This window comes from Corylus avellana, chromosome ca1 (assembly GCF_901000735.1).
Source record: "Corylus avellana chromosome ca1, CavTom2PMs-1.0".
NCBI classification, from domain to species: Eukaryota; Viridiplantae; Streptophyta; class Magnoliopsida; order Fagales; family Betulaceae; genus Corylus; species Corylus avellana.
This window is the reverse complement of record NC_081541.1, coordinates 18,405,086-18,420,120: the sequence shown is the minus strand read 5'-3', so window position 1 is coordinate 18,420,120 and position 15,035 is coordinate 18,405,086. Positions and strand designations below refer to the sequence as shown.

At 34.5% G+C, this 15,035-nt stretch overlaps 2 protein-coding genes across 4 annotated transcripts; one reads left to right on the top strand and one right to left on the bottom strand.

The window, feature by feature from the left end:
- The first annotated feature begins 250 nt into the window (after positions 1-250).
- LOC132177830 (probable fructokinase-4) lies at positions 251-4,599 on the top strand. Its single transcript, XM_059590301.1, has 4 exons — positions 251-777; positions 1,973-2,305; positions 4,021-4,137; positions 4,259-4,599. Exons 1-4 carry the CDS (start codon positions 358-360, stop codon positions 4,382-4,384), a joined length of 996 nt encoding a protein of 331 aa, XP_059446284.1. The 5' UTR covers positions 251-357; the 3' UTR covers positions 4,385-4,599.
- Positions 4,600-5,087: 488 nt separating this feature from the next.
- Positions 5,088-13,235, bottom strand: LOC132177838 (uncharacterized). Of its 3 annotated transcripts, none has more exons than XM_059590311.1 (7): positions 13,001-13,235; positions 12,180-12,289; positions 9,753-9,902; positions 9,378-9,670; positions 6,866-6,976; positions 6,107-6,151; positions 5,088-5,337 (listed from the first exon to the last, which is right to left on the bottom strand). In XM_059590311.1, the coding sequence occupies exons 1-7, from the start codon at positions 13,101-13,103 to the stop codon at positions 5,175-5,177; spliced, it is 975 nt and encodes a 324-aa protein (XP_059446294.1). In that variant the 5' UTR covers positions 13,104-13,235; the 3' UTR covers positions 5,088-5,174. The 3 variants fall into 3 exon arrangements, with proteins under 3 accessions (XP_059446294.1, XP_059446303.1, XP_059446310.1); XM_059590320.1 differs by having other exon boundaries at positions 5,088-5,334; XM_059590327.1 differs by having other exon boundaries at positions 9,378-9,646; positions 13,001-13,233.
- Positions 13,236-15,035: the final 1,800 nt, after the last annotated feature.

Here is a 15,035-nt window from a genome sequence, read left to right as displayed (position 1 = left end):
GGTAATTTTATAATTGTATTCGTTGATAATTGAGAGTCTGAGACGCAAGTGGGTCCAATAAAAAGAAAGTTAGAAAGACCCATCATGATAAAATGAGCGGTCAGGATTAAAGCAATTAGGTAGGGTAAAAAAAAAAAAAATTAATAACGATAAAAGTAATTAAAAAGTTAGCTTTCATATTTATTTAATTTTTTAATTTGTAAATTTTCTCCTAAATTCATATGAGACTTCAGATCCACCAGCCCGGAGTCTCCCTTTATAAATAGACCTGCAAAATCTTCTTCTCCTCTCTCTCTCTCTCTCTCTCTCTCTCCCTCCCTCTCTGAAAGATCAAGAGTAGATTAATATTAGTGTGTGATGGCTTCTACGCTGAGCAATGGAGTGCCTGAGACGGGGAGCGGGCTGATTGTCAGTTTCGGGGAGATGCTGATAGACTTCGTGCCGACGGTGTCGGGGGTGTCGCTGGCGGAGGCGCCGGGCTTCGTCAAGGCGCCCGGCGGGGCACCGGCCAACGTGGCGATCGCCGTTTCCAGGCTCGGCGGGAAGGCTTCCTTCGTCGGAAAGCTCGGAGACGACGAGTTCGGCCGTATGCTCGCCGGGATCCTCGAAAAGTACGGCGTCGATGGCCGCGGAATCAACTTTGACCAGGGCGCCCGCACCGCCCTCGCCTTTGTCACTCTGCGCAACGATGGCGAGCGCGAGTTCATGTTCTACCGTAACCCCAGCGCCGACATGCTCCTCCGCCCCGAAGAGCTCAACGTCGAGCTCATCAGATCCGTACGCTCTCTCCCTCTCTCTCTCTCTCTCTCTGAAAATTACCAGAATTTTTCCTCTTTCTCTGAGATTTTTTTGGGAAAATTTGTTTCCTATTTCTCATAATGATTTATGGAGTGGACGCGCTAAATGTCACGCGCGAGATCTTACGATCTGCAATGTCCACATTCACACGCTGGCACAGTGAATGATGGGTCCCTCGCATAGATCTAGGATTCCGCGATCAACGAACATGGGTCCGGTCTCACGTGCCGCTAGAGCGGAAACGGTGATTCAGTAGGCCACGATGGGGCCCATCATTTTTTTTGGATCTAACTCTGGCTTAACCATTCGTGCATTTTAATCTGTTCAACGTTGGAGTGGCAACTCACGCGCTTTGACGGCGAGTTGGATGAGTTCCGCTCACAACACGGTAGTTTGCAGTATATACAACTTTGACTTTCTAGTGACGCACATAATTTTGACTGAGCTGTGCACGTGCCTTCCCCACTCTCACACGATACACGCGCTTTAATAATATTTCTTTGGCTACACGTAGCTATTTATTGAAGGGTAATTATTCCCTGTATCTCTGACGTGGCTTTTAATTTAGAATGGATAAAATCGGATCAAAATTTAGTAATAATCTTTTTAAGTAAAATAAGGGAAATTGGGAGGATGGTGTGTTTGGTTAACCTTTTTGGGTTGAGTTTTGGGGTAATAAGAATCGATTAATTAGACATAAAAGTAAAATAAGATAATTGACTTTTGTGAGAAAAAAAGTTAAAAAAAAATAGTTTTGAAAAGTTGATTTTTTTTTTTTTTTTTTTGGAAAGAAATGAAAATAAGGAGAGGGAGAGGGGAAGGGGTAGGGGTTTGCCAAACAGACCCACTATTTTATTTAGGGTATAATTTTGGAAGAAAGAAAAATTTTGATATTAGGGAATGCCCAGAAGGAAAAAAATGGTGGGTGGGTCATAATCAGCCGAAAGAGAGAGATTCTAAATTGTATTTTTCCCTGAAATTAAGTGTAAAAAGATTTTCACTTATTATGTTATTGGACCATGTATTTATTGTGTCATGCAATACAAAGATCAAAGATGTGGACTTTATATATAAGGATTAGGTGATGGGGTGTTACTTTATGCAATTTTAGAAATTTCAATGTAAACGATATGATTCGATTGTTAATGTTTTGTTGATATTTTTGTTATGATAGGCTAAAGTATTTCACTACGGATCGATAAGCTTGATCGTGGAGCCATGCAGATCAGCACACCTGAAGGCAATGCAGGTGGCCAGAGATGCCGGTGCCCTGCTCTCATACGACCCGAATCTCCGGCTGCCGCTGTGGCCCTCAGAGGAGGAGGCGCGTGAGCAGATAATGAGCATATGGGACAAGGCGGATGTGATAAAAGTGAGTGATGTGGAGCTGGTGTTCCTCACAAAGAATGATAAGATTGATGATGCCTCGGCTTTGTCCTTGTGGCACCCCAACCTGAAGCTCCTCCTCGTCACTCTTGGCGACCATGGCTGTAGATACTATACCAAGGTATGTCGGTTGTGCCTGTTGGCTACTTGGCTGTGTCTACCTTCATCTAATTACTGCTTTCTCAATACAAAATAATAATAATAATAATTACTGCTTTCTGAGTTTTTATCTTTTGTTGCCATTATTGATTTTGAATGTTAGCTAGTGTACAAAAAAAAATTGTGGACTTTAGGGAGGTAGCTGTGGTGGGTAGGTGATGATTTTGAAGCATGAAACCTCCACGCGCACAATGGCATCCTAGGCTGCAAAGCTCTGCCTATTTCTCATTAAAAAAAAAAAAGGAATTATATATATATATTAGTTTTTTAATTTTTTTTCTGAAGATTGCAGAGAGTCAGTCAATCATGGCTTTGTGGGGCTTGCCATTGGAAGTACTGTTTTATTTTCTTTTGTTTTCTCTGGTCAGCTGAGATTTTAAAAGAAAAACAGAGTCACCGTCACCTAACTATCAGGTCACAGGTGGGGACTCTTTATTTATTTTCCATCTGAGGGGTTTGGTGTAACCGCATTTTGGATTTTTTTTTGTTTTTTTACATGCATTTTGGATTTTTAAGAGCATCTTCGGCAATAATAGTCAAATAGCTACTGAAAAAGTACAACTATCTATATACTTTAGCTACTACTTTTTCTCTATTCTCTATAACAAATTATCTATTTCTTTCACTACTTACATTTAAATATTATTTCTCATTTTTTTTTATTATATCCCTGCCAACACTTAATTAAAATTATTAAATTGACACTATATCCTTACATTTAAATGTTATATTCTTTTTTTCAGTATACGTTTACATTAAAGTCATTAAATTATTACTGCCAAATATTATATTGAATCAATTCCAAGTATTCAATTGCCATTGAAAGCATGAAATTATTGTCATGCATTAAAAATAAATAAAATAAATAAATAAATAAAATAAATCGTGTGATCTCTATGGAGGATCATGTAAACAAACAACCTCTTTTTCAAATATTATCCTTTCAAGGCTATTTATTTGTTTAAAGGGGATAACAGAGAGAAAGAGGAATATAATAAATAAAGGAACCTTATTATTTTTCCTCAATTTTTTATTCTCTAATATGTGAACAATGAATAGGCTTATTAGTTCATTGTTTATACTAGATGAAAAATCTACAAATTGATTATTCTGTTGGAGACAAAAAATGACTCAATTTGACTATTTTAAGCCATTTAACTGCTCTTTTAGAGATGCTTTAATAAGGAAGGTTTAGCATTATTTAATTATCTGCATGAAGGTTGCTGTGGTCATTATGCAGCAATTATTTTAATATTTTAATCATGTTTACTTGTAAGCATGACGAACATTAGGTAATTGTACCAAAGTTGATTGCAACTTTCTTGTCAGACTTGTCTGGAACAGTATTATCCAGTTAGATATTATATTTGAATGATATTTTTATTTTTTAACTTTTTAAGAAGATAAAAATACCCCTCCGAGAACAATATGCAATCCATTAGCTTTATTTTTTGTAAGGGAAACTCTTAAAAAAGCACCCCGTTCCTTTGTTTTTATTTATTTATTCAAAGACTAGAGAAACTTAACAATGTCCTTAAAAATTACGAGAGAAGTCCTTTGTTTTTATTTATTTATTCAAAGACTAGAGAAACTTAACAATGTCCTTAAAAATTACGAGAGAAGTAAGTTGCTTAACCATAATTTTTTTGTTTTTGTTTTTTTTTTGCATAAACATAGAATTTCCATGGAGCAGTAGAGGCTTTCCATGTGAAAACAGTGGATACAACTGGTGCTGGAGATTCATTTGTTGGTGCCCTACTCTGCAAGGTTGTCGATGACCAATCCATACTTGAAGTAAGTACCCTTTCCATTCCTCAATTTTGTATAATTATAGGGTCATCTTTGATAATAAATATTTATCATTATTTCAATTATTTCTGTTGCTATAACATAAAAAAATATGTCTTGGGTGCAGGATGAACCAAGATTGAGGTCAGTGCTCAAATTTGCAAATGCATGTGGAGCCATTACAACAACCAAAAAGGGAGCAATCCCCGCCCTCCCAACTGAGGCTGAAGTCGTCACTCTGCTTAAAGCATAAAGATGACTTTGTTTTTTTTTTTTTCCCCCTTTTGGAGGACCCTTCTGTGTTTTTTTTTTTTTTGTTTTTTGTTTTTTTAATTCTAGGTGTTGTTTTCACTTTTCAGTTCAATTAAAAGAGGGTTTCCAATCTCTCATTTTTACTCGTATTTCCCTTCATGTAATCTTGGGAAGGATTGTGTTTTGAGCAAATAAACCTTTTATTATGTTTGGCAATCTTTTTCTGACAATGACCTAAACGTGTTTCTCCGGCTGCTGCTTGCTTTTTGTGGGGTTGACGAAATAAGCATTGCCAATGTACTGTTTTCACCAATTATTATAAACTTCTATGCAAAAGGTCAGAAGCTTCCCATATATATATATAAAAGGACGAAATTAAAAAATAAAAATAAAATATCTCTTCGGCGTCTAAGAGCTTTGGGTGTTAAATTGGTTTGAATTTTCTAGGGATGGAACAACTTTCTCAATAAAGACGGAAATTCTCCATTTAAATGGTGAAAGAAGCTAAAGCTTCTAGAATTTAGCATATTGACCAGTTCTTACAAGTCCTCCTTGTTGATCTAAAGTTGATTTTCACCAGTTCTAATGCCATTATTTATTTAAAATGATCCATATTTTCCCCAAAATGTTTGATAAAAGTTTAACCAACCACCAACAAAGAGAGAGAGAGAGAGAGAGAGAGAGAAAAGAAGAAGAAGGAGAAGAAGAAGAAGAAGATGCATTTATTGGGAAAAAAAAAAATTTATAATCTTGTCATGGTACTTAGGAGAGAGGAGGAGGGTTGGTTATTATTACAAAACAATGGCTTGTGGATAGCATTCACTAACCTCCATATGCAAAGACCTCCAAACTTGCTTACATCTTCCCCACTTTTCCTGCATATTAGCCAGAAATGCCTCTGCCCATTGTTCATTACTTCCTCCCATGCTTAGATCGTAAGGCACCGAAAAACTACTAGAGCAAATATGAGAAAAAGGGCAAGAATCAACATGTTGTTTATGAATGTTTCATAATAATAGCAAGTATTGTTGTACTTATCTACAGCTATCATAATGATCTTCCTGTGCACATGTCATGAACCCCAAAGTTTGCAGCCTATATTAACTTTTATTTTTTTCAGCTTTTACCAGAGACGATTCCCACCACTGTCACCACTTTTAAAAGGTGGATATAACCTTCATACAGGTAGCATGGCCACCTTATTAGCATTATGGATTTCAGCCAAATGGACAACAACAAGCTGAACACTTTTATGCCAAAAAGTGCAACTAGTCAAATTCATCACCAAGAAAGTAAAAGAGTAGCCTGAAAGATATTTCAATTGAGATCCTCATCATGAGATTGGAATCAAGTTTTTGTCTTGCATGCCTCTTGTTCAGAAATTCGGCCGGATATCAATAATAATATTGCCTACATATTGTTCAACCAGATACCATACTGCATACCAATGCTCTCAATTCCCATCTCAAGCACAAAAAAATTTTGAGGTCAAGGTAACTAGTTGTTAAGCCCTTCCTATATGTCACTATTGCCATCCCCTCTCTCTCTCTCTCTCTCTCTCTCTCCCCCCTTTTCCTCCGATGCATATGACCCATGAACTCCTCTTTTGAGCATGTCACTAAGTTTTCTGAACCTATAGCTGCCTTAGACATTTTCTTTTCTAATTACATCAGATTTCTAATCAATTAAAATGCAACCAACAGAAGATCTAGAGAAATATTACCTCAAGAGCTCTTCCAGCTGAGATCCTTTATTGGGAGCAGAATTCCTGCAAGAGCTCAAACTTTTAGTTGCAGGTAATAAAGAAAACCATACACTACTTTCAAAATTTCAATAAAGCATTTGACAAGAAGACTACATGCCGCAAGTGTTTTTTTTTTTTTTTTTTTGGTTGCTGGGAATAAAGAAAACCATGTACAACTTTCAATAATGCATTTGGGAGGAAGACTACAGGCCGTAAATGTTAATCATGGACTTTTTTTATATTTAGCCATCATGATACCACTATACTTAAGGTTTTTCATAAATAATACTTCTCACTTAAGATGAAAGATGATTGAAAATAGTACAATGTAAAATTTTTCATATGGAAATCTTGCAAATCCCACAAAAAGAGGAAATAAAATTTGTTTTGGCAAGATTACCCTTTTTTTTTTTTTTTAACACGTCTACACAAAAAAAGGAGGGGGATTCGAACTAGTGACCTCTGCTTTATTAAGCGTGATCCTAACCGATTAAGCTACCTCTTGGGAACAAGATTACCCTTTTTTATACGCCAACAAAGGACTTTATTTTTTTATTTTTATAAAAAAAAAAAAAAAAATACTTCTAGGGCAGGGTAGCATGCAATGTTAGTGGTGACCAAGAAAAGCGAACAAAATACATAGCCCAAACAGTTACATTGATTATTGTAGTGCTGGCACTAGAAATCATCCTTTAAGTTGCCACTGGACACAACCTGAGACTTGAATAGAGAACAAACCTGGTGACAGATATTTTGAAGATACGAAGAGACTTGGTGGAAAGATTATATATAGCATCAGCAATGTGCTCCTTGCCGAACAAGTACACTACTGGATAACCAAGAAGCCATCTGAAGCAAATTAGATACCCAGAGTTATTTTTTCATGACACGATGGTTCTAATCAAAAGACCAGTACAAAATGCTAACTAGAATATATATATTATGATAAAATTTAAGGCGAAAAATAATCTCATGAGCATATCCTTTGGGCTATAAGCATAAAGCTAACTGCTCAATTTTACAACAGTTTTTTTTCCCCTGAAAAGTAATCATAAGTTTATCAGAAACAACATGAAACGCTGTCATCCAGGTACACAGGCTAGCTAGTAAATTTGGACCATTCTACTCATGGATTACTTTTTAGATGACCTGCAACAGAAATTTAGCATTATGGGAAATTTTACCTACCCAAGTGGTTTTATATTTTGGCAAAAAGATACATTTACAGCTAAACATGTTGCCTTTCTCTGTACTGCAACCAGAGCTTGCAGCTTAGAGCATACTACTCTTTCAGACACTCCCTAGAGGCTAGAGTGTAGGTTATTTCAGTTACTTTTTTAGATTTGAAGAGGATACTTCATAGACATCTACTGATATACATATTTAAGTCAGAGAAATATGCACAGGAACTTCTACTACGCACAAATACAGTAGAATATAATTCAGATACTTTGTTACGAACTACGTATTAATGCATTTACTTCTCATGCCTCTCCAAGAAGTCTAGATTTAAAAGAAATCCCTATTCCAGAAACTTGCACATAACTCTCTGGAAAAAGTTCTCACCCCAACATCCTGAATGGTGAAACTATGCGTGGAAAAACGGTGGGTTGAAGGTTTCCCTGAACCATCAATCTTAAATATCTTGCTGGTTTGTCATATTTTTCATGTCATTTTTGATGTTAAAGTAGCATCCAAGATATTGATTAATATTAGAGCCAAACTTCTAAATTTCTGGATTCTAAGGTCTTCTCTTTTTATAAATTTGCATTTCTCCAAATATATAACTTTTAAAAATAAAATGTTGTAAACTAACAGCATCCATTAAGATTGGTCCTCTTGATTCCAGCAATGACTTCTCCCATCGACATTAAATGGTATTTTGAAGCTTGCATCAAATTAAAGTATTCTTATAAATTCATAGAAACATCCATTTATAGGTTTAGGCCATTTTAGGGGAAGCCCAACAATTTTGTTAAGCCAACTCAATAATTCAACCATAAAGGAGGCCAGAAATGAAACTGGCTGAGCAGTCCGGGTAACACAATTTTACAACAAAAATAATTCCCATGGTCAATGAAACTAAAACCCACCACAACTTGCTTCCTTAGAGCATTCCCAATGGAAGAGCCAAATGTTACTTTTATCTAAAATAGTTCTTCAAATGTTTAAAAAACCCCCCACATTGGATTAGCCAAAAAAAATGTAAAATAGATATTTGATTGGAAGAGCTAAAAAAAAAAGCTAAATGTAACAGCACTTTTCAATGGAGCTATTTTATTTTTCATTGTTTTTTTCACCTGTTTTCTCTTTTTTCCAAATCTTTTCCTACTTTTTCTCTACATGTTCTCTTTTTCCTAAAATTTTTTCCATTTTTCCTTTCATATGTTGTCTTTTTCCCAAAACCTTTCTTACTTTTAATAGTATTTTAATAGAATAGATAGAAATATAACTAATTGGATGTAGAAACATTTAAAAATGGCTTAACTAAACTAGATAAAAGTGAGTTTTGAGAAGCCATTTTACATAAAAATATGGCTCTTCTATTGGGAATGCTCTAAAAGCTAGGAACATTATACGTTTTCCACATGACATAACTAGATTAGGGCTGCACAATCCATGGATGGAAAAGGCTGAGATGTGAGATGCACGTGTTGATGATCACCCCTGCATATCTACTAGCGCCCTTGACAGGCACTCCCGGCCTCCATAAAAACCATCCCATGAATATACATGGCAGGTTCTGGTGACATGAATAGAATGGGCATACAAATGAGCCCAACCACAACTCTCTATGGTTCTTCCCTACCTAATCATGCATACATAAGAGCCAAGGTGGGCCTTAGCTGCAAAGATTTTAAAAGTAACGTAACTATTCTTCTTTGCAATAGTAATCTCCATTATGAATTGAACAATGCCATCTAGATGTGCTATATTAATTGAATTACGACTCTGGAATCAACTTTTACTTGGCTGAATCCCTAAAGTATAAATTGATTAACCTACTTCACATAGTAAATTGTACATCAGTATAAATTTTGAGTGGTAAGGAATTGAACTTAATTATATATATAAAAAATTATAATATCTCTGTGTTTATATAGCATACGAATTTCTCTATTATAACACACACACACACACTAATTTATATGTATTCTATAATGATCTACCACAGCCCCCGTGTGATCAATTCCTAGTTCCACCCACTTAGGGGTAAGCATGTTCTATAAAGGTGAGTCTAGGCGGTTACCCATTTAAAGTTGGCACAGTGACGTGTGTATCTTGCATGCAGCTACTAAGATCAATAAAGGCAGAAGACTGAGAAGTGATAAGCTCATTTGTTGAAGAAGACTGAGAAGTGATAAGCTCATTTGTTGAAGACTTGGCATCAGCCATGTTATCTGCCCTGTGACATGATAGGAGATCATCTTTCATTCCATCTTGAGGAAACAACAAAGAGAAAGACTTCTGAATTGATACCAGCTGCATTCCTATTGGGCTTTTTTGTGCTTGTGTCATCTGGCACAAAGACGAAAAGAGAGCCTTCACCAAAGAGTAAGAGGGGAGCATGCCTAAGATTACAGGTAAAGACCACAGAAATTAGTAGCCTACAGCAGGAACCAACCTTTGGAGGATCATGTTCAAGATCTACAAAAAGCAGCTGCGCTTCTGAGCTCAAGCTTAACCTAACATGCTCAGCAAGTCCTCCCACATGTATCAAATATATCATATCTTCTATAACCATTACTCTCAAATGCTCAAAAATGGGTGACTCCTGCATATATGTATATTAAAAATTAAAGTATATTAATTTTTAACAAACAAGATCCTCCTACTAGGCAAAAGGAAAGGGAAAAATGTTATTATGAGATATCACAAGCATGATCATTCATCATCTAGTAAAATTTCACCTAAATAAACTGTCTAATGTTTGTTTAAAGAAACAGTTTGTTGACAAAAAATGTGACTCCATCCCGACTTTTTTTTTAATAAGTAATCGAAATATTATTAAAAAGCGAAAAGCGCAATTCAGGTATACAGGAAGTTATACAAGAGAAACACCTAGCTAGAAGAAGAAAAAAAGAACAAGAAAATCATGAAAACTAAGCAAATTACAAAAGACAAACGCAGCTGTCTAGAGGTAAAGAGTTTTGAAGAAAATCATCCCGACTCAAATTTTAAAAGGCAGAAAGAGAGAGTGGCCCGACCAATAGATGATTAGCTTTGCTTAGTAACACAACCAAATTACCAATCACATTTCAATATGGCGAAGATTATTGAGTTGAACTTTGTAATATTTCTAGAGACAGAACATACTTAATGGGTGTAATTTGTGGAATTATAAAAGGCATCTCAAATACTTCATAACCAAATCATGATTCCAAAATAACATGCCAAATAGTTTCACCTATTTAATTTGGCATCAAGATTTAAAATTCCTAGAAATAAGGAAAATCATTGGGTGTGCAGCAAAAAACAAAAAGAATTGAAAAAAAAAAAAAAAAAAAAGGATAATTAATTTAATCTACGATTTCACTTTCTCCCTCTCCCCCTTTTCATGGGGCCCTGCCAAGCACATGCACATGTGCATCCTCAATCTCTTTTAAAGAACAAAAGAAGGAGAAGAAAAAAAAAAAAAAAAGGTGCCATTATCCTTATTCCTCTTCCTCTTGTGACAAGAATATAACTATGGAAAGCTTGAGAAGTTACTTATTCTTCTCATGCATCTCAGACCTCTTAGTAGCTAATGACAAGAAACTTTTTAGGAACCATCCCCCAATCATCATCATAGGAGTATAACAGTGAAGAATTACCTAACATGCTATGTGCTCTTGTTCAAGATTACATGACATGCTTTTTAAGTGAATTTTGCCACAAACTCAAAACATGAGAGCCATAAAAGGGAAGAATTTAAAAAATAAGTCAGCACTAATTTCTGAACAATGATGAAAACAATGTGAAAGTTCATATATTAACATCACCAGGAGTCCTCTGAGTGATTGTAAAAAAGAGACATTTTCTTGCATTTTCTTAAACTTATTGCGAATTAACAGTTTTAAGGGTGCTCCAATTGCTGTTTTTCACTTCGAGATAGGATTCTGGTCCAGTATGTCTTTACATATTTCTCTTAAACATAAAATGTTAAATTTTAGAATATCCATCCTTGACTCAGAAATTGATTTTCAGGGAGCACAAATAAAAAGATGTCCTAAGTGAGGAAACTCAAGTATGTGTTTAGTTATTGTTCAAATTAAAATGATAAGTGCAGCACATGGTGAATAATTGAGAAAGAAAGAAGAAATTGTCATAAAAGTCAGACATAACATCCAAATGAATCGATGAACTATGAGATCATGGCTGTGATGCAGCAATGGCAGATTGATTTGCTGTTACTTCAGAACTTTGTAGATTCCAAAATTTATCATGTGGCTCATGTGCAACATCATATTGGGTCAAGTCTTATATGATTTTGAAGGTCAAGCCATTCGAAGTCTAGGGTTAAAAACAGTTTTTAAGTTAGGTTATTATTTCACCAGTTATACTTAATCTTCTAATAGGGGCAGGTATTTAATTTTCTGTAATTCTTCTAAATTAAGGATATTTGGTAATTGAGTCCCATCTAGAAACTTTTAGGAGTTTTTAAGGGTCTTGGCATATATTCTGTCTTTTTCTTTACAGCACACTGGTACTATTCACAGCCCCTGAACAATCATAAACTCTTGCTTTTCTTCCTTCTCTTAACCCCAAGACAGACTGTTTTCCTTTACCCCTTTAAACCTTAAAAGCCTAAAATTTTCCAATCATTCTTATCAGAAGTCGTCCCTTTAAACATCCAAGTCATTTCCCCAATTTCAAGCTCCTTTCACCCATCAAAATTCAATTTTCGAGCCATAAACCACTCCACAAAGCCCTAGATCTACAAATTCGCCTAACCCTAAACTTATCACAAGCTCATGTAGACAGATACCCTAAATCTCTCCTACATCAGGCAGTGACCAAACCAAAAACAGAATGTACCAACAAACCTAAAACGGCAGTACAATGTAAATACCTTTTGAATAAGTTTCATAAGTTGACATAGTCGCTCCTGTAGTTCAGGCATCTTTCCACCATAGTCTACCATTACAGCTGGCCTCATTCCTGTACACAGAGCTAGTATATCTGCCAGAAAATATTCCAAAATCACGATTCATAATCCACAAGAAGAAATTAGTAAAAATTATATATTACTTAAAATTTACAAACATAACCCATGAAATAAAAAATCAAAACAAGAAAAAATGTTAATAAAAGTGCAAAGTCCACACACTTCAGCAACTTTAATACGTTAAATAATCGGTTATCAAACATGAAAACAGTGCAGACTCGTTGCAGATTATATTGGCTCCATAACAAATAACAATTCACATCAATGGGATATAACAAGCATCATAAAAGGAAAAGAAACTGAAATTTGGATCAGAAGGCATGTTTGGCTCTGAAAACGTTTTAGCATTTCATTTTTCAGAATCTGTCATTTTCACATGAATAACCAATTCATTTTCACATGTTTGGCTCTGAAATTTACTTGGACTACTGGGAAAGTCACAACTCCACAGAAATGAGCAAGATAAACCACTTGGCTTAAGTTTGGATGGGGTTTCATATATTGCAAGCGGAAACAAAAACAGTATAAAATACCCATAAACGAAATTGACCCTGAAAACGGAAAATAAATAAATAAATAAGTTATACCCATAAATTAAAATGAAAAAATAATAAAGATGATGATCTGAGTAGTGAGGAACTAAAAGAGACAACAACAAAAAAAAAAAAATCAAAAGGAGAAAAACCAGTGTTTGTGGAGGTGAGAGGGAGAGAATGGAAAAGAACCAATTTCGAGACGGCGCTTGGTTGGAGATTTGAGACGCCATTTGATGAGAGAAAGAGAGGACTCCAACACCTTCAGGGCTTCATCCATTTCTGCAACCTCCATTTGTGATGAGGCTTAATGGATTCAAAGTGGTTGATTTTGGCACTTGGAGACTCCAACTCGTTTGTAATAATTTGGACTGAACGATAATATGAATATCCTCTCTATTCATGCATTTCTCTTTAATAAATGCTCTGATACTTCCTCAACATAAAATTAGGACCGATTTATTTATTTATAACTTTCTTTTAATTATTTTTTATATTATTATTTTAATTTGAGAAAAGTCCAGTTAACCCCTTTAAACTACTATCCAAATCATAATTTACTCCACAAACTATTAATTGCGACCATTTACACTCCAAACTACCAAAACAATGACAAAATTACTCATATAAAATTTTAAATAAGACAAAAATACCCTTGAAAATTTGAAGAAAAAAAAAAGTGGGTAAAGTCCACTTAACCCCTTCAAACTACCACCTCAATGATAATCTACCCTCCAATCTATCAATTGCAACAATTTACTCCTAAACTACCAAAACAATGACAATGTATCCCCTAATACTAGCAAAGTGACGAAATTACCCTATATAATTTTCAATAAGACGAAAATTTCCTTAAAATTTTGAAATAAATAAATAAATTTTAACATTAAAAAATATTTGTTTGGGGTGGCTTGGCCAACTGGGGTAGCTCGGCCACCCCACCCTTATTTTTTTTATTATTTTATTATATATATATATATATATATATATATATTTTAATATGGAATAATATTTTATTATTAATTTTTGTTAGTGGGACAAGTGTTTCATTTGTGGCTCTAAGATTTCTAAGAGTAAATCTTAGCCATGAACTGGATATTTTCCAGTCTAAAATAGACTAGAGATGATCCTATTCCATCTCAACCAGGCTTTGAGTGATATTTTTTGTAAATATGTAAGGGCTTATAGATAAAAAAGGATATTCAAATTTATGAAATTGAATATTAATCATATCAATCAATGATACAATATATTGATGACCATGAACGAAATCTTACAAAAAATAATTACAAAGTACTTTAGCAATTGAATAGAGACATGAGAGTAATGCTAGATTTTTTTATTTTTTTTATTTTTTTTTTTTTGTACATTTAAGAATGATATAACTTTTAAAATTATTATTGAACTTGTAATTGATCACTATTAATTTATGATCAAATTAGAATTTTAAAAGTCAAATCATTTTTAAAGAGATGTTCTAAAATTAAGGAGGGAGGGGAGTGGAATTCTTTTTTTTTTTTTTTTTTTGAGAAAATTTCAGTCTCATTGAAGAAGGATTATGAGCATAACGACCTTACATTACATAACAAAAAACTTTAAAAAATCATAGTTAAAATTACGAGGTTACAAATCATAAATGCTTGCATAAAAATCAAACATTTAAGATCGATCTATTACATCAATATCCGCTAACCTATGATGTTATTTATTTAAGCTAAAAATTTTATTGGGAAATTTGGAAGGATTTAAGTGGAATTCGGTCATAAAAGGAATTTAATTTTATCAAAGCCAAAAAAGGGTATTGGAAAGTTAAGAGAGAATTTTTGAGAAAAAGAGATTTTATTAAAGGTGCCGAAAATCTTGTTTTATTTATTTGTTTTATTTTTTTATTTTATTTTTAAAAAAAAAATTATGCTTATGGGCTTTTGTATTAGAAAGAAGAATTGAAATTGGGCTATTGTGTTTGTAAATGGGCCTTAGAAAATTAATTTCTGAAGTAAAGGACCAAAAGAGCTTGTTTTGGGCTTTAAATGGTTTTGGAGGTATAAAGTTTGCGCCAAGAGATGAATGAGTGTGCTTAAAAAGGCCATGAAAAATTAACAAGCCCAATGAGCCCAAAGCAAGGCCCATCGGCCATAGAGATTCTAGATCCTTCGAGAAGGCTCTCAAGAGGTGAGATGAAAATGGAGATAAAAGATTAAAAAATCATGATTTTTCATGACATATA